Source organism: Microcebus murinus, chromosome 12 (assembly GCF_040939455.1).
Source record: "Microcebus murinus isolate Inina chromosome 12, M.murinus_Inina_mat1.0, whole genome shotgun sequence".
NCBI classification, from domain to species: Eukaryota; Metazoa; Chordata; class Mammalia; order Primates; family Cheirogaleidae; genus Microcebus; species Microcebus murinus.
In genome coordinates this window covers 68,778,060-68,802,201 of record NC_134115.1, presented here as the reverse complement: position 1 = coordinate 68,802,201, position 24,142 = coordinate 68,778,060, and the positions used below count along the sequence as shown (strand labels likewise).

General features: G+C 42.9%; 1 protein-coding gene across 5 annotated transcripts in view; it reads right to left on the bottom strand.

Annotated features, from left to right (window-relative positions):
• The window catches only part of ZNF462 (zinc finger protein 462), a 138,829-nt gene that overhangs the window by 79,192 nt on the left and 35,495 nt on the right, over window positions 1–24,142 (bottom strand). For 3 of the 5 annotated variants that reach the window (XM_012736784.3, XM_012736786.3, XM_012736783.3), the window contains exons 2-3: window positions 6,922–7,170; window positions 751–6,371 (exon numbers count right to left, since the gene is read on the bottom strand). In XM_012736784.3, coding sequence (XP_012592238.1) covers window positions 751–6,371; window positions 6,922–7,141 — 5,841 coding nt within the window. In that variant the 5' untranslated portion in view covers window positions 7,142–7,170. Of the gene's footprint in view, window positions 1–750; window positions 6,372–6,921; window positions 7,171–8,569; window positions 21,686–24,142 lie in introns of those variants that run through there. The other 2 variants (XM_012736787.3, XM_076008899.1) reach the window with 2 other exon arrangements.

Genomic DNA, 24,142 nt, shown 5'->3' with positions numbered 1-24,142 from the left:
AGTGGTAGCCATCAGTACTCCGAGCCCTCCCTCAGTTGCTGGAATTTATTCTTGCAGTTTACTAGCATATTTTACTTTAAAGCAGATTAGCAGGTTAAAAACCAAGGGAGATATAGGCGAGTATTTTTATATAACGAATTCATCAGAGTCGTGGCACACTGCCTACTATGCAAAGTCTCTGGAACCCAAAAATGTTAACGGCTTGTGAGTAGAGAAGATTCCTGTGCAGAAGCTCATCGTCACTGCCACTACGTTACCTGGTTTTCAAACCAGTTTCAACTACGCAGGTGAAACGTTGCATAGCTGCACCATTAATGAACTTCTTGATTTAAAAAAAAAAAAATCTACTCCTGGAGACGTTAGGTTCATGTAGCAAACACTGAAGACCAAGACACGGCTGAGAAGTGCTAATGATACCCAGAGACAGCCCACACTGCCTTAGGAGAGGGCGAGCATCGTCGTAAAACCAGGCTTCAGATAAGGCTACTTGGCAGAAGGACACACAGACACCACCCCACGGGGAGCCACGGAAGGAGTCAAAGGGAGGGAGGGAGGGGAACAGGACCGTGGAGAGGGGTGAGCACGGAACGGGGGATAGTCAAGCTCGAAACGTTTAATTGACTTATTGAGCTCTCTGGCAAGCTAAGTCACTAGGAAGCCTGCAGCAGTTTGGCTGGCAACGAAGAAGTGCATGTGGGCACCAGTGATGAGAGGCCTCCTGGGGGAAGGGAAATCAAAACATATCCTTACCCTCTCTTGTTTGAAATCTGCAAAAGCACCATCTGCATATTTCTGCTTGCTCAAAAGCTGTTTCCTCCTCTCCTGACGTTTGGCACGCTTCTGGAATTCCTCATTGTGAATGCTCAAGTGTGAGGTCAGCTCGGCTGTGCTTTGCAGTTTGCTATCACAGTGCTTACACTGGTAGGCTGAGTTCTGCAAGCGGGGGCCGTTGCCCAGAATTACGAAGTCCCTCTTGAGGTCCCGACTGTGGTGGTCAGTGTAATGCATGCACAGCAGCTCCGCCGTGCTGAAGGACAGCTTGAAGCACTTGATGCAGCGGAACGGGAGCCACTCGATTTCCTGGGCTTCGCCTTCCACCTCGGCTTTCTCAAAGCTGCCGCTTCTCTCCTCCTCTTCCATGAGCGGGGGCTTCTCGTGCTCGTCCGCGTAGACGGCGGTGAAGTAGCCCCCCAACTTGCTGGCGTGCTGCTTCTTCGGGAACACCCCCGGGTGGCGCTTCATGTAGTGGGACACGATGCCCTTCTTGCTGAACGACTGGAAGGCGCACAGGGAACACTTCTTCTTCTCCACCGCCCTCCGGAGCTCCTCGCTCAGCTGAGGGGAGTCGTCCTTGGGCGGGGACGGGATGATCACCTTGTTGGGCTTGTCGCTGATGGTCCTGGAGGCCGCCAGGCAGTGCGTGTAATACGCATCGATGTCGTGGCGCTTCTGGTAGTGGGCCGCCAGTCCTTTGCGGATGGGGTTGGTGTAGGCACACAGGGCACACTTGAAGAGGTTGTTCTTGCCCTCGGGCTGGGCGCGGACGTTGTTGTGCTTGATACGGTAGTGCCTGGCAATCCCCTTCCTCGTGGAGCAGAAGTACTTGCAGAGCTGGCACCGGAACACAGTGTGGGAGACCAGGTGCGAGGTAGAGAAGTGAGACGTGGACACGGGCTCCTCTCCCACCTCTTCCTCGGTGATGGAGACTTGGGAGGGGCTCACTTCAGTGGTCATCTCGGGCTCGAGGGGGACAGGCAGCTTCGGGGGCGACTGGGAAAAGACATCAAATTCGGGCTGATTGTGGTACTTCTCGTAGTGGATTTTGAGTTTCTCCAAAGTGCCGTGCGTGTACGGACACAGCTTGCACCGGTAGGCACCGTAGCCTTGCTTGAAGATCCTGCTGGTCTCCTCCACGTCGTTCTGGGATATGTCAGCCGACTGCTCCACGTCGTGCACAAAGTCCTCGGCGGTCACCTTGATGGACGGGTGTCGCTTCTGGTAGTGGGTCAGGACGCCGTGGATGCGGGTGTTGATGTACGGGCAATGCCTGCATTTGTAGACGGCCCCCGGGTTGATGTCGATGTCCTGGGCAAAGTCAGCGGCCTTCACCTTCATGCCGGGGTGCTTCTTCCCGTAATGGGTGAGAAGCCCGTGCAAGTTGTTGTACTCAGACTGGCACACGGTACACTGGTACGGGGTGGAGGAGATGGCGGGGTTGGCTGACGCCAGCTGCATGCTCTTCTCGGGGGAAAGTCTTGCGTCCTCTGGGCATTCGCCTTCCTGCTCCGGGAGCTGGGTGGGCATGCTGTTTTCACAATTCAGAGGGCCTGCCAGCTCTTCGGATGGAAGAAGGGGCTTCTCGATGGCATCTTTCTCTTTGATGATATCCAGCAGCACTGACTCATCGCCATTCATGGCCCAGGGGTGGAATGCTTGGTAGTGATTGGTGATGTCCCAGATGGAGACGGCTTCAAAAACACAGTCCCTGCATCGGTAGGTTTTGGCTTCGGCTGGCATCGTGAGAGAGGGAGGGGACGGGTCGGGCCCTGCCCAGAGTTTGGTGGCCATGTAAGTGTAATCGACGTAATGCTCGGGATGCCTCCTTTGGTAATGCAGGAGCAAACCGCTGGGCTCCATGTGGGAATAGATGCACCACTCGCAGTGGTAGCCAGCTTCTATCAAGCCATCCAGAAACGCCCATCGCATGATGGACGTGACCGTGGCCTTCAGGGCGGGGTGGTCTTTCTTGATATGCTTCCTCAGTGCATAGAAGTAGGGGGAGGTATACGAGCACTGCCTACATTTGAGCGCTCGCAGTTTAGTTTTGTCCCGCTCCACGTTCGGCGGGGGGATGAGCACACAGCTGGCAGGCTTCTTCTGGTTGCGGTCACAGAGGCTCCGGATGGTGGCCGTGTGCTGCCGGATCACGTCCGCGTTAGCCTTGAAGTCCCGGTGCTTCTTCTGGTAGTGGATGAGGACACCTTTGACCGTCCGGTTCCCGTAATCACAGTGCTGGCAAAAGAACATCTCGTTCTCCACGGGGGGGCCGTCTCTCTCAGAGCTGCTTCGGTTCAGCTGTGGCATGGGGGCGGGTGGCCGGGGGGAGCCTTGGGGCCCTTCGGCCCCTCTCATCATTGCAGCTGTGGGAGGAGCCTGTCTGATATATTTGGCAGTGACCTTTATCTCTGGGTGTCTCTTCTGGTAGTGGACAAGCACTCCCACAACTGACCGATTGCTGTAGGAGCAGTGTTTGCAGTAGTAAAGCTCAGTACTGAGGTCTGGTGGCGGGGGTTGTGGGGGGGGTGGGGAACCCATGTTGGACATTTTGGGAGACATTGGAGCACCCACCTCAAATGATAACTGAGAAAGGGCAGAGCCCCTGTCCACAGACACCATTCGCATGGTTTTCTGGATCCTAAAGTAGGAGGCCTTTTCTTCAGGGTGTTTCTTCTGGTAATGAACCAAGACAGAATGCATGTTGGGGCTTGCAAATGAGCAAACGTCACAATCGTAAACGACAACGGTGTTGACTGAAGGGTCCTTCTGATTTTCACATTCAGGAGTAAAGGTCTTTGAAGGAGTGTTTTTATTAAAGGTCGCTGGCATGCCGCCACCACGAGCCACGGGCGTGGACGTCGCCATGTTCTTGGGAGCCGAATTCAGAATCTCCCTCAGGGTCTGGGATTCAGTATTCAACCCTTCCTGCTGCTCCACGACGTAGCTTGAAAATATCATCGCGTTGTTGATCTTAACGGTGGGATGCATTCTTTGGTAATGTGGCATCAGGCTTCTAACATTCGGGCTCGTGTATGAGCAAAACCGACACCGGTAGATCAGGTCCGAATGGTCAAAGTTGAGCACATTCATGGCTTCTGGGTGGTGTTCGCCGTAATGCTGCTGGAGATCTTCGAAGTTGGTGTAATCAATGTAGCATTCCAGGCACCTGTACACCGCGCTGTGATCATTGGGGTCCAAGATGTACCTAAAGCTGAATTTAATGTACGGGTGCATTCGCTGGTAGTGGGTGCTAACACTCCGGGCAGACTTGTTGTTAAAGTCACAGTGTTTGCAATAGTAAAGCCTTCCAGAGTCACCAAAGTCCGTATTTTCGTTACTGTGCTCAGTTCCATAGATAGGAGTCTGGGTATTCAGCAGAGCGGTATTGGAAACTTGGTGATCTTTCATGTTTGTGGAGGAGCCGTAATAATCCTCTTCGTCTTCAGAAAGGGTGAGCTCAATCTCGGCCCCGTTGGTGGCGTTGTAATCGTGGGTGACACTTCTGAAGTTGGATTCCTTCTGGGGCTCACTGGCATCTCTCGCCCAAATCTGCTGGGCTGAAAAGGAGGTGGGCACCTCCATGATTGGTTCTGTCGGCTCTTCTTCCCTGTCCAACTCAACCTCTATCTCCACTTCGTTGTCTTCCTCTTCCTCCTCGTCATCCTCCACATTGATCACCGCGTCTTCCTGCTGTTTGGTTTGGTTGATTTTGCTCTGCAGGTTGCTTGCTATCTCGTCAATCCTGGTTCTCTTCTTCACGGGCGACAGATCGAGGGGAAAGTCATTAGCAAGCTTCCTAGAGGCCTTAGCTACAAAATTGTTCTTGGAGGACAACCCAAGAATTGAGGTCTGACTTTTCTTCACAGTGTTGCTGGAAGAGGGGTGGCTGTCTGTCTCATTTTCCAACGGGAGGCTTGAGGGCTGCCCCTCGAATTTTGGCAGGTTGTCACAGAACGAGTGTTTATGCTGCTGATGGACGCGTAGCCCTTTCAGAGTCGTGGTGGAGTAGCTGCACATGGTGCACTTGTAAGGGTGCAGGGGTGGCGCTTGTGTGGGTGGCGGTGGCGGCTGCGTGGGTGGCGGCTGCGGCTGCGGCGGCACCGGATGCGGCAGCTGCAGCTGCGGTGGCTGTGGCTGCTGCGGTGGCTGTGGCTGTGACGGTGGTGGTGGCGGCGGCGGCGGTGGTGGTGGCGGTGGCTGCTGCAAGGGATCCAACAAGACTCCTGTCTTCCTGCCGTTGATGCTGGGGCTCTCGTAGGACACCACGCCTTCGTTCAGCGAGGAAGAAATGCCTTCACTCTGGGAATTCACGGCATCCCAGTCTGACGTGGTACCCGTGTGACACTGTTTGTGAGCCCCAAGTTTCAAGGAGCTCTTGCAAGTAAACGGACATTCGTCACATTTGTAGACGGCTGTCTTTCCAGACAGGTGGATGTTTTCTATGTGGCGGGAGATACTTCGCCGATGCATGGTGAGGAAAGGGCAGAAGGGGCACTGGAACCTATTCATGAATCTTCTAAACGGAATCCCCTTGGTCTCCAAGAGTTTGTTGCCATCGGAGCCCATCAGCTGTTCTGCAGCCATGGCTGACGTCTGGTGATCCATAGCGTTTAGACCATTCTCACTGTCTATTTCGTTTAACTCTTCCTCAGAACTAGAGTCATTGAGCATGCTGTTAGTTTCCAGGTCAGCAGAGGAATTGGTCATGTCAGTCATTCCGTAACGGGATCTCTCTGCCAAGCTAACGAGGCCAGAATTGTGAGGTGACTTCGGCTTCATCTGAGGGTAAGACATGGGCGAAAACTTGGAAGCGGAAGAAGAATTGGGTCTCATGATGGAGTTGCTGATGGAGCCCCTGTAGCTGGAGACGGTAGTATTGGGTATCTCCCGGCTTGCAGCATTCATGGACAGATAGGTGGAGTTGGAAGTGGGGCTGGGGGCACTCTTCTGCACATCCGGTACACTGGTCCCTTCTTGCTGCTGTCTGAGACTGGAGAGGATCTTGACCATGCTGCGGTGTTTCTTCATCATGTGGTCGCACCAGCGTTCTCGGCGGGGGGTCTGGTAGCTGCACCACTCACAACAGAAGTTGCCTCGAGACTTGGTCAAAGGCTTGACCATGGATTCTAAGATGCTGCGCTCCACGACCTCTGCTGGCAGCTCCTTGCAGGGGTCCTGCAGGGACACGGGCGGAACCATGGGGTCTGGCATCGGAGCGGGAGCGGGAGGGGCAGTGCTGGTCTCCTTCAAGTTGTTTTTGTGATACATCTTCTGGTGCTTCATTATCCTTGCCCTCCTTGGTGACTTGTATGTGCAAAACTGGCAAGAGAAGACCTTTCCAAATCCCTCGTGCATCATGATGTTATAATTTAAGGATCCTGGGACAGGGGGTCCTGCTGAACTCCCTTCAGCTTGAGCTCCATGGACCTTCCTAGTGTGTTCTATGAGGAGGTTTTTTGACCTGAAGTAGCGTACGCAGAACTTGCATTGAAAAAACTTGTTCATTGGTTTGGGATTAGCGGCAATATGCTGACCGTAATATCCTGCACTGTGGCCATAGTAACTTCCCGTCCCCAATGCAGCTGCATTTTGACCTAAAGAGTAAACAAAAGGAGAGTGAGAAGAGAAAAACAAAGCAAAAGAAAATTAAGAAATTCAATCATGCAAATCAGCATCATTTCAATTATTCTTCATTAATAAACATCACATTCAAAAGGCCTGAGTCTCAAGATGGGGCCCTAAAGAGTACCCACGGAGCATTATGAATGCACATATATTGTACCTTCTCACGGATGAAGATGCAACATACAGCTTTAGGTACAACACTCTCTTCATCTCCATATGTGAGCTGCGTGGCTATAAAAATGCAAGTTCACAACCTACAAAATATTTATTCTAGAACTTTCCACCCTACTACCTGTTCTCAAAATTAAAAGGAAACTAGGAGACATGAGAAAGCCAAAAAGACAATAAACCTAGGTATCAATACCTGAGAGAAACGTGATGCCTAAAGCACAAAAATGGTTCCCAAAGAGCAAGAAACTCTGCAAAAGCCACATGTAATGAAGAACCACGGCTACAGGCTAAAAAGAAACAAAGGCAAATGAGAATATACCAGATACGCTGAGCTTCACATAGATTTACCTGATAAATCCTCCGCAATCGCAAATTCGTCCTTTATAGATGAAAACTCCACCTCTGTCTGATTGCTGGCGTTCATGGACCCGGATCGTGGCTCATCACCATTGTCCTCGGCCACGTCAGTTGGCTGCAGAAATGCCGTGTGGACATCCTGAATGTGCGCCTTGAGATCTTCGTAAGACGGGGCTCTGAAATCACAGCCATCACACTGAAGCACCTCCATGGTCTTGTCTGCCCTCTCACATTAGGAACCTGTGGCGGGAGTCAGAACAAAACATCTTAAGGAAAGCACTCATCATGCACCTCCAGCCGACGGGGAGATACATCCACTGATGGGAAGAAATTCCAGTATGGGTAGATTTCTCTTACTAGACTCTGCCGACGGGAACATCGGCCAAAGAAAGGCGATCATACATAATAGGGATTATGCCCTTGACTGCCAAACTTCAAAGAAGAAAACAAACCCAGATAAACATTTTCTGGTTTCGCATATCTTCAAATGCCATTAGTCAAGGAAATCCTTAATCACTTCAAAAGTTTTAAAAGTTTCTGAGTTTCCCCACAGAATCCAAATTTCTTGGTAACTTAGTACTGACTTTTACTGTGCCTTGGACTCTTTTTTTTTTGTTTTTTTCCAACCAGAACCTTCTCAGAGGTAAAGAAGATGTCCACACAGAAGAAAGGGAAAATTTCAATCTTCATTAGCTGTTTTAATATTATGACATTGGTGTTTTATCACCAAATGGCAAAATAGTATTGAATCTTGAGAATGATAATGGAGAAGTTTTTTGTAGCTTTTAGTATATTAAGATCTTTCCTGATATTGGGGTACACCTCTTTCCTCCCTTCTCCAAATAGTTTAGTTGAGTTTATTTCATGAGCTAAATGGTTATTTGCTCTTTTACTATCTACCAATTATAACCTAACAGCTTCTTCAATCTAATTAGGTCATAAAATATTTCTCATGAGGTTTTCAAACAACCGAGTTTGTAATGACAAGCCAGTTTCTAGTTTAAAGTTGCACCTTGGTGTCTCAATTTACATTAAGACAACTGAAACTCGCAGTTTTGAAGAGGGGCTACTAAGTTGTGACTTCATCTTTTTTCCACTTCTCTCCTTTACAAGCATGAAGTATATAATGGGATGCAAAAAGTTGTGAACCTGGTGTGGAATAAAGCAAAACTTGTCCAGCTATCATAATTCTGCAAGTTACTGTGTGACTGAAATAGATAGAAAGCTTCCCCCAACTCAATGGAGAGTTCCACCATTAAATGTATTCGAAAGGTGTAGTCCTTCCTATCTTAACACATCTCCTATGTCCAGATACTCAGTTATTATCTTAATGAGTGAGTTACTTCTTTAAGCTTACCACAAACTCTACAGAGTCATTGTAATCTAGAACCAGATGTCCAAGAACTGAAGTTGTAGCCAAATCTATTTTACCATGCAATGCTCTATACCTTTATTGTAAAATTTAAATGATTTATGCAGGAGGAACAAAGCCCAGTGCTAACATGTCAATGTAGTGCAAGGAGCCATCGCATGAGGGTTTTCTATGAAAGCATGAGCCTCCTGATCGCCTGCTAAAATAACTTCTGGCAAGTCCAGCTCTGGACAGACTGAGCTTGCAGAGGGAGACACAGATATTTACCTCCTCTTCTTTCACCCAGCAATTTATCCTTTTTTCAATAAACATTGAACTGTTCACCGGAGTCTTTTCAGCGAAGTCTCAATATTCCAGATACACAAGCTTTTATGTCTAAGCACCAACCCAAATTGTGTGGAAGAGGTTGCTATCAGCTCTGGATCAAATTACAGCAGTCACTGAGGCCCCACCCCACGTCTCCTTTCGCACAGTCCATTAGACCTGAAAACAAATTTTTCCATGGTGCAGACGACTCCTGCATTTAGAACACTTCACAGAAAAAAGCAGATCCTCCAGTGTGCACTCCCCATCCCCCAAGCTTAGTCCTTTCATCTCAGCCAAACAAGCCACAGCTCTGCTGAATGTGTTTATCACACTTTCAAGAGATATGAGCTCCTGCGTCACTGAAGCTCTAAGACTCACTAAGCTGCCCTAGTCCTCTGAGCTTTAGGAGCAGCCATTTTAGCTCAGAGCTTCTCCTCCGTGCACAACATGGCTTCTCCTGGCTCCTGCTAGGCTAGCAATCAGAAATGAACGCTGGAGGAGCAGGCTGGGCTCCTATGCTCTTTCTTCTCTTCCCAACACAGAATTAACTGTTTTCATTACTCTCCGAAAAGCAGCACCTTTCTCCTCCTCCAATGTCATTCACCAGGATCTCCAAAGGTTCTTTTATTCCATGATTGATATGCTGGTTCATTAGTCCCAGCAGAGCCCTGCTTAGAGCAGGATGACCCTGGACCAGACCCTGTTCTACAGCAGGATTTGGGGGTGCGGCGGGGGGAAGGGGGGCACCTCCAGAATGCCTTGGCTTCTTGGGAGTCGTCCTTCCACACACAGAAGACATACCATCCGACTCTGCTTGCCAGATTCCAAAGTCTAATGACCTTTGTTAATCACCAGCCAGTCTGTCTGCATCAGCAGACCCTGCCAACAGACACACCCTTCAACACAAAGGCTGTAGCTATTCCTTTTAAAAGAGGTTCTCTGAAAGCTCCATTGTGTAGCCGAGAGGAAAACAAAATCTCTTCCCTTCAAAACTTCAAGCCTTTAGAAATAATGCAACAAAAGCCTTTCTGCTGCGTGTCTTTTGGAAAGTTTTGAGCCTGGTTTGCACAACATCAACAAAAATCACGGTTCTGCACAATGAAAGCAGGGCACCTTCAGCATTAAGTCATCCACCTGGAGATGAAATTCATCTCTCTTTGCAGCTCTCTAATATCTTGGTGTCTTCTGAAGCTGTTATCAAGGATGCTAACTTCACCGGCTACAAACACAAACTAACAGTCTCCTTGTTCTGCTACAAAGGAGATTAAAGGGTTATGAGATCAGAAAAAAAGAGCCACTGATTTGGAAAACGAAGAGATGATGAAAGTGATTTCCTAATGGGTTCTAGCTTTAATGTCGTTGCAGTCTCTGTCTCAAAAATAGCTCAGAGCCTTAGAAGAGGTTAATCTCCAGGCCGCTGAGAGAACCAGCGTCAGGTAGAGCTGAACTGCCTTCAATTTGATGTCTGCACTGAGTACTGAAATGAGGATGTAGCCTACTTTGAAAGCCATCTTGCCTTTGTGTGTACGTATCTCCTGAAGACACTGACAGAAGAAAACAGAAATTGCTAGCACGGCCCAAACAATCAAAGATACTGAACTTGATGTGTTTATGAGACTGTGGATGTATACATGTGCAAAAAGTGAGAGCAGGAGGAGAAAGGAGTAGGGAAGGATGGAGACATAGAAAACCGGGCATGAGGATGACCCAGCAGACAGTAATCCTCTCACAAACCAGCAACAAGAAAAAAAAAAGATGCGAAATAAGCTCTGCATATTTGACAGCTTTATCAACCCAGAAGAGCAACAACCCTAAGAGGCTAAACTAGACACTGATCTGCTACAAAATTAAGATTGAAAGTTAAAAGCCTTGATCTCGTATCATTTAATAATACTGTGATTAAGAGATGAGCAATATTTTTTTTCCTCACCAAATCAGCACAATCAAAAGCAGAAGAGGAAGTGTCTGAAGTAACTAAAAAGAGATGCTATTTCAAAAGGTCATGAGATGAACCTACAAATCAAATGAGCACCCCCATCTCCTACCCCTAATGCAGTATCTCCAGGCCCCTCAAGGTCAAATAGGCTTCAGATGACTCTGAACGTCACCCATGGTGACACCTGACAGATGATTCCAGATTCATTCTAAATAACCTATAGCAACTAATGTAATTGGTCCTCCTAAATGCAACCCCTACACCACCCTAATTATTTATTGTTCTTTAGTTCTACTTATTGCTGGTTGTTGGCTGGGTCAGTTTGCATTTATAGTTGGGGGATTTCAAAATGTGGGTGGGGTTCTGATGTGAAACCCAAAACCCAATTGTCCATGTCTGACAAACTCTTGAAGATATATTTAAAGAAGGTCCACAGATCATGTTAAAGATTTGGAATATATACATGGGAATGGGGAAAGACAAATTATGGACACAGGCTGCTCTTTCTCAATCTTAGGAACACCAATTTTAATTTATACCGTTTGCCCACCCATGTTTCTGTACTCAGAATTCCAGGGATATGTTATGCCTCAGTTTTTCCTCCCTCGAAGAAGAAAGGAGACAAACCCCAGCTTCACTGCGTGACCTTCCAACTCACTGCTCAGACGTAACTGGAGCGGGGAGGTGTCCTTGACGTCTTGCAGCATTCCTACAAGCCTGCCACCATCAACCCTGGTCCACGTCAGCTTGGTAAACACTGCTCTTTAAGCTGAATGGCCCAGGAGCATAAACATGGTCCTCAAGTCAAAATCCCAACTGTCTCCATGAAGTGACCAAATTAAAACGCACAGGCCTTGCCTGGATCTAACCTGTTCTCTGGCTGAAGGACTGCAGACCAGAAATAAAGCCGTGGAGCGCCACAGCCATGTGATTCAGTAGCGACTAATTATAACCTTCAAAGCCTTTGAGAAATAGAACCAGAAACACCATAAGGTGCTTTTCCTCTGTCCACTCCAGAAACCTAGTTTCATTTGTAAGACACTGAGCTCCCCAGGTCTCCTCAATCACAATTCTAATAAAAAACTTTCGTGAGCACCTGTTGTTTGTGCTTTTCTTACTTTCCCACGAATGGAAAAACCAATTATCCAAGGACAGGTAATAGAATGCATAAACTTTGGAATAGTCCGGCTTGAAAGACAGTCAACTCAAGAACCTAAAGGTCATTCTAAAAAATGTTATTTACAGATCCGAAACTGTTGCTATCACGAGGTTAAAGGGTTGTGGTGTGGACTGCAAGGTTAATATTTCTAATTGCAACCCCAGGACCTTGGGATGAAAATAATTAAGGAATTCAGAAGGGTGACACACTAATTAATAAAGTTGTAAATGTTGGGTTGCTATTCTTAGCAATAAGGGGGTTTCTATATCACTACTAATCAATTACTCTCATCATGGCTAAAGTGGAAGTTCTAATAATTTAATAAGCATTTAAGGCATCTTTCCAAAGAGTACTGAACTGAGAAATTGAGGTGAAATCTCTTTCAGGAATACTGGTTATGGAATCAAAACTATAAATGCAAATATAGAATGTCCAAATTTATATGTATATATATAATTAATTTTCTTGATTTAATTTTAACGCAGATATGGGCATGTACACTCCAAATTTCACAAGAGCTAGGGCAGAATCAGTCCTATTCCCATGTTATAGTTTAAAAAAAACAAACCGGCAAAATAGACCAACAAGCTAACTCCAAACGATCCCACAGCATTTGTTAGTACTATAGATCCTGGCTCACTATGTGGTCTTCAAATGTCCTATCAAATGTTTATACTGTTTGCTACATGATCTAAGCAGTTCTGTGTACTCTTGGCAATTCACCACACTAATGAAAGGTTTAACATATCAGGGAGGATAAATAATTAAGGAATTCAGAAGGGAGACACAGCTGTCCTTCACAACCAAATTTTCAGGAGAGAAAGGATTAATTTGCAATCACATATGTAACCCCCAATATGAGACTGAATTTAAATAGTCACAAGGAAATGCCAGGAGACCAAGTCCTGCCAATGCAGGTGGCCTCTGTTGTGCATAGTCAGCCCCGTCTATCTGTGGGACCTTGTACATAAGCACAGTGTCTGAAGCAGGCCATCTGCAGATGGATAACCCAGTCACCTTGTGGCCAACAATGCTAGTCTTCAGGTTATATTTTATTTTGGGTTTGCTCTCCTTCATAAAGTTTTCAAGTATTATAGAGCAAATTGGTGTAATATTTCATAACAGATACCTTGGGGATCATCATTAAAATGAGATGAGCATCTGGGGATATAACCCAAGTGGCTAAAAAAACGTTGGATATGTAAATAAGTGATTCTGGTTGAGTGACCTGTTATGAAAGCAGGTAGTGACTGTCTAATACAGAAAGAGATACTACATACCTTCTGGAGAATTCATGCATTCCTTTGCAATGATATAAGGCTAATTGAGGCCAACAGGCCAGGAGGCAGTCTGCCAGCTCTCCTGTCCTTAGAAAAGGAAGCGTGTGATTTGAACGAGGAGATAAAAGGAGAGAAGGGACCAGAAAAGAAAGGGAGGAAGCCTGGTGGTATCTCAGTACCTTCAGATTTCATTGTCTGTAAAGGGGAACCTGCAGTTCCCTAGATAACTCTAATTCTGAGAGTGTTCTGACGATAATTCTAAGAGTGTCACGAGATTTGTCTGAGAAACAAAACAAAACAAAATGAAGACGCCTCCCCCTCACTGAAATTCTCAAAATGCAACCAAGACAAATGACATTCCAGCTCATCACGTCCTTTCAAATGATGGGAACCCATTCTTGGTGTCAAGTGAATACATGAGAAGCGATAAGTATAGACGAATGAAATGTCATGGGTTCATCGGGAAGTTCCTTGGAAACTTTGAAGCCATCCTTGCCCCCGCATTTAGAACAAGAGATAACCCATTTCTTTCCTCCAGAGCCAAACCTCGCCCAAACAGCAGAGTTAGAAAATCACGGTGTTCCCTTATAGACTCTTCAGAATGCTGGCTGGGTTTCTACAGGCACTTTCCACGCTACAAGAGCTCTCATCATAAAAATTGTAAAATTAAAGGGAAGTTGCAGACACGCTGCTGGGTCTTCATTACAGAACTGATTAAGACGCAGAGTAAGCAGAGGCAGGGGTAAAAGTCATCTTCCATATCACGGAAGACCCACACGGGCCTCAGAGTACTTTTCCTGCGAGTCTGCCAGCCAGACTGACCTCAGGCCCTGGACGTGTCCTCGTGGCCAAAACTGTTCTTGGCTCCTAAGATCCAGCCAAACACACCAAGCCTCAAGTCTACGGTTTCAGTCAACGAATCCAGAAACCACTTTAACAACTTACCTTGTTCTCTATAATTATTCAAAGAAAAAAAAATGACGTATGGCTAGTGATTTACAGAGGGTGTAAGAAAATTTCACCAGAAGTTCTTTTACTTGAGGAAAAAGCCACAAAAATCCCAATTTCATCTCTCTGATGCTTGCTCACTCTTGTGTGTGTGTGGTTCGCTCGAAAAATTCAGAGAAGTCACTTCCCTTAGATTAGAATTGTCCCATGCCTGCCTTTATCAGTGGCTGGCCCTGAAATAAAAATAACCCTTCCAGCCAGTCTGATTTCTTATAGCAGACAAAACTGATTACCTACTCCTGAGTTTGTCTATCTTTCTCTGTCCAAACCATGGTTCCTGATTTAACTACCTTTGCCTGGATCAAAGTCCTAAGCAGTCTGCTTTTAGAAAAGACAAACAGTGGCTGGGCCTATGTGGACTGTGAACACCTTCATGTCCTCCTACCCAAGGAGAATGCAATTTTTTCCCTCTCTTCTTGGCCTCCACCTGTAGCAGAAGCTATTAGAAGGCTATCCTTCCTTCCTCCTTATCAAACTAAGCAACTGGCCCATTCGAACCCATTGGTTTTCCCACCTTTGCTTCAACAAATAACAGATCCTTAATAATAGGAAAAACAGTATATATTTATAGTGGCAGAAGACCAAGAATTAGAATTAAAAAAAAAAATGATAGCTAAGAAATGTCTTTTCTCTTACAATCCATAATCTACATTCAGCAAGTAACCTAAAGATTACTGTACCCCAAGAACTGAGCAGACAGTTAGACATTTGCCTGCCAACACAATGGCAGAATTTGTCAATACATGAAAACATTGCAATGCTCAGGTACTCAGTCAAGCTTTATATTCCATAAATACTTCATGATAAATCCCACTTTTGCCCAATAAACTTAGGTTTCTTAGCTTTTTTCACTATTGGGCTGTTCTTCAAAGAAAAAAAAAAACATACAGAAATGCCCATCCAGCCAATTAAGGAATTTGTTCACAGGTCACTAAAACCAAAAAGTGACACTAAGTGTGATGTCTCTACCTGCCATCTTCACCTTGAGCAAGTCTTTTGAGGCCCTCACTTTGATCATTTTGCTAAATGAAGAGATTAGATTATGACGTTCAACCTTTTTATACAAAGGACCTGCTTTACAAGATTTCCTTCTCATATTTTGAAAGATTTTTTTTTCCCTGATTCAATTCATTCCCTTACTTTATTATTCAGAGACACATAAATGCCAGTCTTCGTGTGTGACTGCCTTCTTATCATTCAAGTCTGGGCTTAAAGGTTCTGTCCTCCGTGGGTTTTCCCTGACAACCCTGTCTAATGTTAGCCACCACCACCACCACCCCGCCCCCATGAAATCAAAGCCCCTACTCACACCTCCAGCCCACACTCCGTTTCTCTCTACCACAATACCCCACTTTATTTCCTTCGCTGTCAGCATGATTCTCGTTTGTTTACGGTCTGTGTTCTTCCCCCAGAACACAAGCACCCTGAGAGTGGGTCTACGTCTGCCTTGTTCACATTGGTGTCTTCAGCCTTGGACATGGTGTGCTCCATACACTCACAGGTACTCAGTTCATGTGTTGAATGAAGGAAGGAACAAATGAATGAATGAATCAGGCTTCTGAATAACAGGATTCCAAACAAACATAAAAAAGCTTGGCCATGAACATTAGATTCTTCTACTAACCCTGTGTTATCATAAAGCCGTGGTCCCAACCACAGGCAATTCTGCTCCCTATCAGCTCCAACCTGGGGATAATTGACAACATCTTCAGACATTTTTAGCTATCACAACCAGCGGGGAAGTGGTGTTGGCATCTAGGGAGTAGAGGCTAGGGATGCTGCTAAACATTCGACAATGCACAGGACGGCCCTCTCGAGAAAGAATTAAGGTCCAAATGTTAATAACGCTGAGGCTGGAAACGGTCACCGGTCACCGGTGATCTCTTGGTATTTTCAGACTTTGCATATAACCCTCCTGCCTTTACAAGCCCTGCATGGTGGAATCTCTGGACCAGAGAATCAACAAGTTCTCTCCTCACTCTAAGATTTTATGATTCGATAGTTCTAAATGATCTTAGCAGCCCTCATGCCATATGGTAGCATGAGTTTTTAACATATCTTTTCTGAGTTGGGTATTTTACCAAGACTCTTTAAAAAAATCCAAGATTAAGGCACTGACTGGCCCATCTTTCTTAGTGACAAGGCCCTTGCACTCACCCTTGTGCTGTTGATGATCCTGTGGGTTTTGCGAGTATGTCATTAAAATAGCCAAGTTCTACACTTGGCATGTGGCCTCCAACTGAAACTTCTGTGAAAAACACAGTACATTTTCTCCCCTCCAATGTGGAAAATTATCTTCTTTCAAAGTGATAGGGCCGCAGGCTACTTAAAATCACTCTTCAGAGGATAAGTAATGTGTTCGTTTCTTTCTGTCCTTTTATCCCCAGGGCCCAGCACAGGTCTGGCCCTGATGAGATCTGCGGTACAAATGACTGGCTGTGAGCATGCCTGCTTTCCAGGAGAAAATTAACCAGTGGCACCAAATCAAATTCAACTTTTAGGAACCTAAGCAAGTGCAGAGAGCATCCATGACAAGAAAAACAACATAAAACAAAATTTAATGCTATATGACACTCCCCACTCCAACCAATAAAGCAAATGAAGCAACATTATAAGTAATTAGCTGACTACTGGAATGCTAGGAATTCTAAGTCCTGATTTGTCCTTGAGATTTAAGTAAGTGGCCATCTCCTTTTCCTCATCACCCGTGGGAAGGTGCTTCTGGCCGCGCTGTTCCACTCATGTATTTGTGACACTGCTAAGCTACCCCCATCTGATGTGACACCTGAAGTCATCACCTGTGCCTACATGCTTGAGACCATGTGTTTACCTTTCCTTCACAAAATCTTTCTCTTCTTGTTTGGAAAGCCTGAGGAATAATTCTGCCCTATAGCTCAAAGCCATATAAACATTTTCAGTAGAGGGAAGTGTAACAAAATTAGGTAGAAGCAGAATTTTCTCTCCTTGGCCTCTCTGAAAAATATTTAAACAATGTGTTATTTGTGCCTTCCTTAAATCAAAAAGAAGAATCCACTCTAAAAGTTAACCGCCAATAGGCTCATAATGCCCACTAGAGAAGAGATCTTAAATACCCTATAGTCCAGCATCTTCACTTTTCAGATAGATAAACTGATATCTCAAGAAAAATAACCTGCCAGAGCCTTCTAGAACACAAATTCTCTCAAGTCAGGAAAAAAAAAAATCTTTTGAAGTCAGTAATTTGACAATGGGGCTAACCAGTAAAGACACTCCATGACTGTTATTTAATTCACCAACAGCTATTCACTCTTACAGTCCATGCCCCATATATTCTCAGCAATAAGAGTTTTCACTTGGGAGGCACATTCCATAATAATCACCAAAGTCTCCTCTGCCCTGAATTCACACTCAGGAGAGTAACTGATAAGGTGCAAAGAACTTCTTAGGCATGCAAGCAGTGTGTTCATACTTTGGAAACACATTTGGAAGACTGAAAGTTGCTGACAAAGGTAAACACAGAAGAACAAAAGCTGTAACACTGAATTTTCTTTCTTTAGAATCCAACCTTATAGAATCAGAACAAGGTTATGTAGTAGCTTTATGCCTGTCAAATCTAGCCCATGAGAAACATCGTCATGTTTCTTATGGAAAATGTGCACAGCCAACAAAGTCACTGAAGAGTCTGGATGAATGAGCCTTAGGGGTATCTAGAGATATCAGGGTCAGTGCATGTAAAATGGAAAAGGGAAGAGCAGTCAGTCCTACAACACCTGGCAAGAAAGCCAGCCTCTTTGTGGCACATCTAAATGAGTGGCTCAGACCAATAATACCAGAATATTGTTGATACTGGATTTCATTTCAAACTTTATATACTAATAGCACATTGAAACCAACTGCAACTTTGAATATTCTTCTACATTTACTAATATGTTAATTTATCTTTATCCTTTATTTCCTTATTTATCTAATTTTATTTCTGGTTTATTTCTGGATATCTATACTCATTTGTTGGATATAAAAAAAAAGCTAAATGCATCAGAAAGTCTGGGCGTCCTCTTTAACTGTTTAAATATTTTCCATAATGATCTCTTATAAAAGGATCCCTTTATCATTCTGAAGAGAATGGCTTAGAAACCAAGAAGAGACTGACATCTCCACATTTGTTCACATTTTTCTCCATGAGGTAGAATAATTTTACCTATATTTTAAAAGGTCCAAATAATTTCCATTATTTAAGATACTGGTTCTCAAAGTCTGGTCCCTGAAACCAGTAGCAGCAGCATCACCCAAAAACTTGTAAGAAATGCAAGTTCTCAGGATCCACCCCAGACCTGAATCAGAAACTCTGAAGATGAGGTCCAGTAATCTGTTTTAACATACTCTCAGGCTGCTTCTGGTGCTTGCTCAAGTTTTAAGACCAAGCTCAAATTTTTCTTCCCATATGGAACAATCCCTAAGACCACTAGCTGGAACAGTGAGTGTGCTCTTCTCCACTGCACTGGAACCCTACTTTAAAATGCTGTTGACTGAATGAATGCAATAATATCTGTGCAGTCCTTGGAGAACATAGGGCAGGCCGTTTGTGATACTTAACTTCTTATTTGCCAATTAATGGGAAAATACTAAGTTACAGACCCAGCATCAAATGCTTAGAAAAGCACATGCATAAAAGACGATTACTGTTCTTGAAAGAATGAATATTGTGGCCAATGTAATGTTGACAGTGATATTCATCTCCCTTAAGAACTTCAGAAGGGTTCATGACGTGGTGTCCCTGCTATTTCTAAAGTAGGACATGGCAATCCACAAAGGAAAGAATCAGAGTATTTTATCCAGAAAATACTAAGAGTTGGGTGAGTCTTCAGCATTCCAGACTCTTCCATGACAGGAAGCTTTTGTGATAAACAAAATCTTATTAAAAAATACCTCCAAACTTGCAGTGGTCATTTGATGTTTGCACTAAATCTACAGTGTAGAGCTCAACTCTCAGTAAGAACGAACATCTGAAGACACAGATGTGTTTGGAAATCCCACAGAAGAAGAATATGTGCTTTAAGCTAACCAAGGAACTTCCCAGAAAAAAATGGTGGCTCATTGTCTCAAACTGCTAACAAAGGCATGGCTGAAAGAAGAGAAGAGAACATAGACAAAGAACAGAAGAGTTTGGACACACCAAACCAACAGATCTACAGGACCCTCAAGTCAAATGCAGGACTTAAAACTTAGAATCACAGAGTTCTGAGATAAAATTCATCAACTGTGTCCTGCTCAGGAACCTAGCCAGGACCCTTTGAAACTGCTGAACGACTACAGAAGAAAGACAAAACATCAAGACTCAAGTTCAAGTCCTGAAAGCAGAATTAAGAAGGGGATTTAAAGAGATATTGCTCTCATCATTTGGGGGCCAAACAAAAAGTTCTGATAGTTAATGTCCCAATCAAAGACAAGTAAGTTATAAAAAAAAAATGAACTGAGGCAAGAAGGGGAGGGGAGGTGACAGAAAGAAATGGCATAGAAAAGACCAGCATCTACTTTGAAAGAACAAGACACAGAAGAAAATTATATACAACAATTAACAGAGTCTATGAAAGAAGAGATCAAAGATAGGATGACAAGAAATCAGAATGAGATAAAAGAGGAGCTGGCAGTTGAAGAAAGAAACGATGACAAAAATATCATCACAGAACTAATACATATATTAAAGTTATAAGAGGTAAAATCCACAAACCAAAAACAATATTGATGATGTGGAAAACAGTCTTCAAAAACTGCACAAAATGCAGAGGAAAAGGACAAGTAGATAAAAGCAAGTAGAAAAGATGACAGATAAGAAGGTTTGAAAACAGAGATTGAACATACAGATAAAAGGTATTCTAGAAGCAGACAGCAAAACAAAACATGCTCAAATCTGTGACAGAAAATACTTAGTTGAAATAAAAGAGTATCTGATGTTCTAGGAAAAAGTAATACAGAATTATCAAAATTGAGACATCTTGGAGAAGTTATAGAATTTCAAGGATAAACACTGAATTTTATTAAGATATTTAAAAATTAGTCAATTTACAGGAGAAAAAGCCGAGAGGCCTTTGACTTTTTCACAGTACCATTTAACAATAGAAAACAGTGAAGCAGTGTCTATAGAAGCTTAAGAAAGAAAGAACAAAACGCAAGTATTCAGTCCCCAAGTAAGTTCACAACCACGTATAAAAGTAGAAAAAAAGAATTTTCCAATCAGTGTAGTCAGGGAATGCAGCACATAAGTATTAATAACTCTTCTTCAAAATCTACTCAGTGATATATGACAGATCCAACAAAGAGAAGGTTCAAAATCAAGATCTCAAGAATAGAGAATTTGGTGGTGAGCAGAGGCTGTGAGCTCCAAATCCACTTACATTTAAAAGGAAGACTGAATAATTAATAACACAAAACAAAATAATCCCTTAAGTGTAATAATTATAATAATAATAAATTATCCCATAATAATAACCATAAGAGTACACTGAATCGGAAAAAAATCCTCAAGCATAAAAACAATATTGGGGGAGGGGTGAAGAGGCATCCAAGGATAAGTATTTAATATAAATGGGCAAATATTCTCAACTTTCATAGCAGGACATAAATACGTGTCACTGTTTCATTTCTGAAGTTAATAAATCTCCAAACAAAGGTATAAGCACATTAATTAAAGTTAAAAATGTAATTAGCAGTAAAAATAAAAGCCAGACTATATAGCTTTTAATTACTAGAGGGAGGAAATCAAAGAAAACGCAGACTGTGTAGTAAAAGGCAGAGGACAAAGGAAATCACACAGAAATACAAAAAAGAATGCATAAAATTAACTATGAAATTAGCATATAAGAATATATGTTATATTAACAAATGTGAATTGGATAACTTCTTCTGGAAAATATCAACAATCTCTAATTGGATTTTGTCTATAAGAGACACGGATACAGCAACAGGACACAAAAAGTTTGAAACTAAGAATATGGCCAAAGATACACCAAGCAAAAGAAAGTAGGGATCGTGATTAATATTATTCATGGTTAAATTCAAGACACAAAATCTTTTAAGATGATAAAGATGAACATTTAATGATGTGAAAAAGTAAAACCCACAAGGAAGATTTATTATGAATATTCATACCCCCTAATAGCACCAAATAGATAAAGAAACAAAATCGCAATAGATACAAGAAAATAGGCATAAGCAATTAACAGATTAAATGGAGAAAGATAACTAAGGATATAATTTATATAATTAATAAAATATTGAGTTAAGAGATACACTGCAAATTCTGTACCTGGAAACAAAAACACATTTTCATTTCAAGCATCTGTGGGACATATACAAAGGTTTTCAAGTGCTATGGAGGTTTACAAAAGTTTTCTATGCCAGAATTAAGAGATAATGAATTACAAATACAAAAACATTCTATAATTTCTACTTATAATGCAATAAAGCTGGGAACAAAAAAAGAAAACAAAAATTCCAAAGACTTGGGAAAGTCTTTAACATTCTGCTAAATAATTTCTGGGATAACTAGAAATAAAAGCTCAACAGCTAAATGTGACTTTAAAAACGAAATGTATTTAAAACGTGGAATTTGGTAAAAGCTGTACTTAGAGGAAATTTCATAGCTCTACGAAAATTATAAATTAAGAAATAATAATACTTCATTATAAACCAAGAAATAATGCTAAAGGAATCAAACATCTAACTCAAGTACAAAAAGAAGGAAAATAAAAAGAAAAGTGGAAGAATTTGATTATGATAAAGATAAAAAATCAGGAATCAAAATATCAAATAACAATGGAACTGACCCACTTATTTTCTTTAAATATAATACTATATAAAATTAAATAAAAACAACTAGCTAGCCTAATTAGAAAATAAAAGCAGGGAACAGAAAAACACAACTACAGAAAACTAAGGATAAGAAGTAGAAAATATCCACATATGTAAAGGAAACTAGATTATAATCTAGAAATTACCACGTACAACTCATGGCACTATTCGTAAACCTAACATAATGAATAATTGTCTAGAAATACATATATTACTAAAAATAAATCCAAGAAGAAACCATATCAATGGAAGACTAGGAAATAGTCAAACAGCTAACCCAATCACAGGAGAGTCTTAGCAGATATGAAGGAATCAGTAAATCAGATGCTTCCTAACTTGTCTGAAGTCTAAAGCACAATGTATTCAATGTATTCCCAAAGCCAGTGTAACACAGATATCAAAGCTCAGCCCAAAACAATTCATCATCATCATTATCATCATGATCACAAGCAGATCGATGTCACTTATAAATATTGAGGCAAAACTTTCAAATAAAATCCACGCACACATTAAAGGACAATCCCTCCATGATCAAGTGGAGTTGACTGCAGGGAGGCAGTGTTTCCATACAAGAAAATACATCAATACTCCACTATATTAAAGAGGTCAAAAGAGAAAAGAATAATAATTTGATCAATACAGAAGAGGCTGAACAGTATTTGATGACATTCAAGTTAAATTCAGCATCATATTTAATGATAAAACATTAGAAAAGTTCAAGTCAAAAACCAGACAAGGATTATCACTAGCACTCAGCATTGCTGTGGAAATGCTAGTCAATGCATTTGTACAAGAAAATAAAGTAAGAGAAATAACCATTGGAAAAAAAATTTACAAATAAGACAAATTACCTATGTGCGGGCCCAAGTGAACGACATTTTCATTTTCTACATAATGATATGAAAAATTTCCAACAAATTTTAACATTTAAAACAATCATCAAATGTAAAGCAAATGGAGTGATTTGGCAAGGTACTGGTTATCAATAAATTTAACTTTCTTACTCCAGGTTACTAAGAATGCTGATTCTTCTGCCCACAGTGACATTCTTTTTCCTGCTCCATCTGGGATCCTTTATTGACTACTTAAGTCAGTAATCTCAGATGATCCCTATCCAGTGAGTGTAGGAACGCCAGCCTTCGAAGGTCATGAAGATAATGTTTAACTGATTATTTCTGCATATCATCAATTCTCAATCAACAAGTTGCTCTGCTCCTACGTGTAAAAGTCTTTTAGTTCCATGAAAAGAAAGGCTACACTCTTTATCTCCTTCTTCATTTTAAATAAATAAATGGAATTTAAAGCAGATGGAGGGAAAACTGAGAGTGAGCTCCTGTCGTCAACAGTCCAGTCCTTTGGCTCAATCTTGGGATGATCTTCAAATGAGTGTTTTCTCCCAAATTCTCTCTCCATGTCGTCAGATTAGCATCCCTGCAAATTTATGGTTTCAACTCTACCCAGTAATCTGATGTTCACATAGTTAATGCTCCCTCCCATTCTTCATTGTGTCTAACTGCTAAGAGGAAGAGGTTCCATTTTCCTCTCGGGCTTTCCCTTTCTCACCTAGGTGGGCACCAATCCTTTCCCTCTTACCTCCCACCACAATGCAAGAGAAGCTCCCCGACCCTCCAGCAGATAAGGCTGATCCTCAACTTGGGCTTCTGAGCCAATCCTCTCCTGCCTCATCTGGGAGCCGACCTGATTGTTACTCCTTCTGCATTTTCAATTTCTCTTTGACTACTAGCTAAGTCATTCCCACCTTAACTCTCACCCATTGGGGAAACACACACACACACACACACACACACACACACACACACGGGGTTGGATTCCAACTCCACGACTTATGAACTGCAAGAATCCTTGACAAACTATTTAAATTCTCCAAACCTCTATTTCCTCATCCATACAAAGTAATCCATATTTCACAGGGTTGCTGTGTGGAATAATCTGGATGATAAAAATAAAGCATTTGGCACAGTTTCTGGCATATACAAAGACTTAATTATAATTGCCAGTATTACCATTAATTCCTCCTTTTCACAAACTGCTATTATGCTCTTTCCTTCATCTTCGATCCTCTACATCTGGCTTTTGTAACTACCCTTCTGCTGGAACAAATTCACCACAGTCAGGAACTATACCTTACTTCTAACCCTTACTTAGCCATTGTTTACCTGCCATTCTCCACCATAGCCACTTTTCCTTCTAAATAACTCCCTTCCCTGGCTACCTGTGACTCTCTCCACACTGACCCCCACCCCCAGCACCACCTATTTGCATTCATCCTTCAGTCCCAATTTCTCAACCTCGGCACTAGTGAC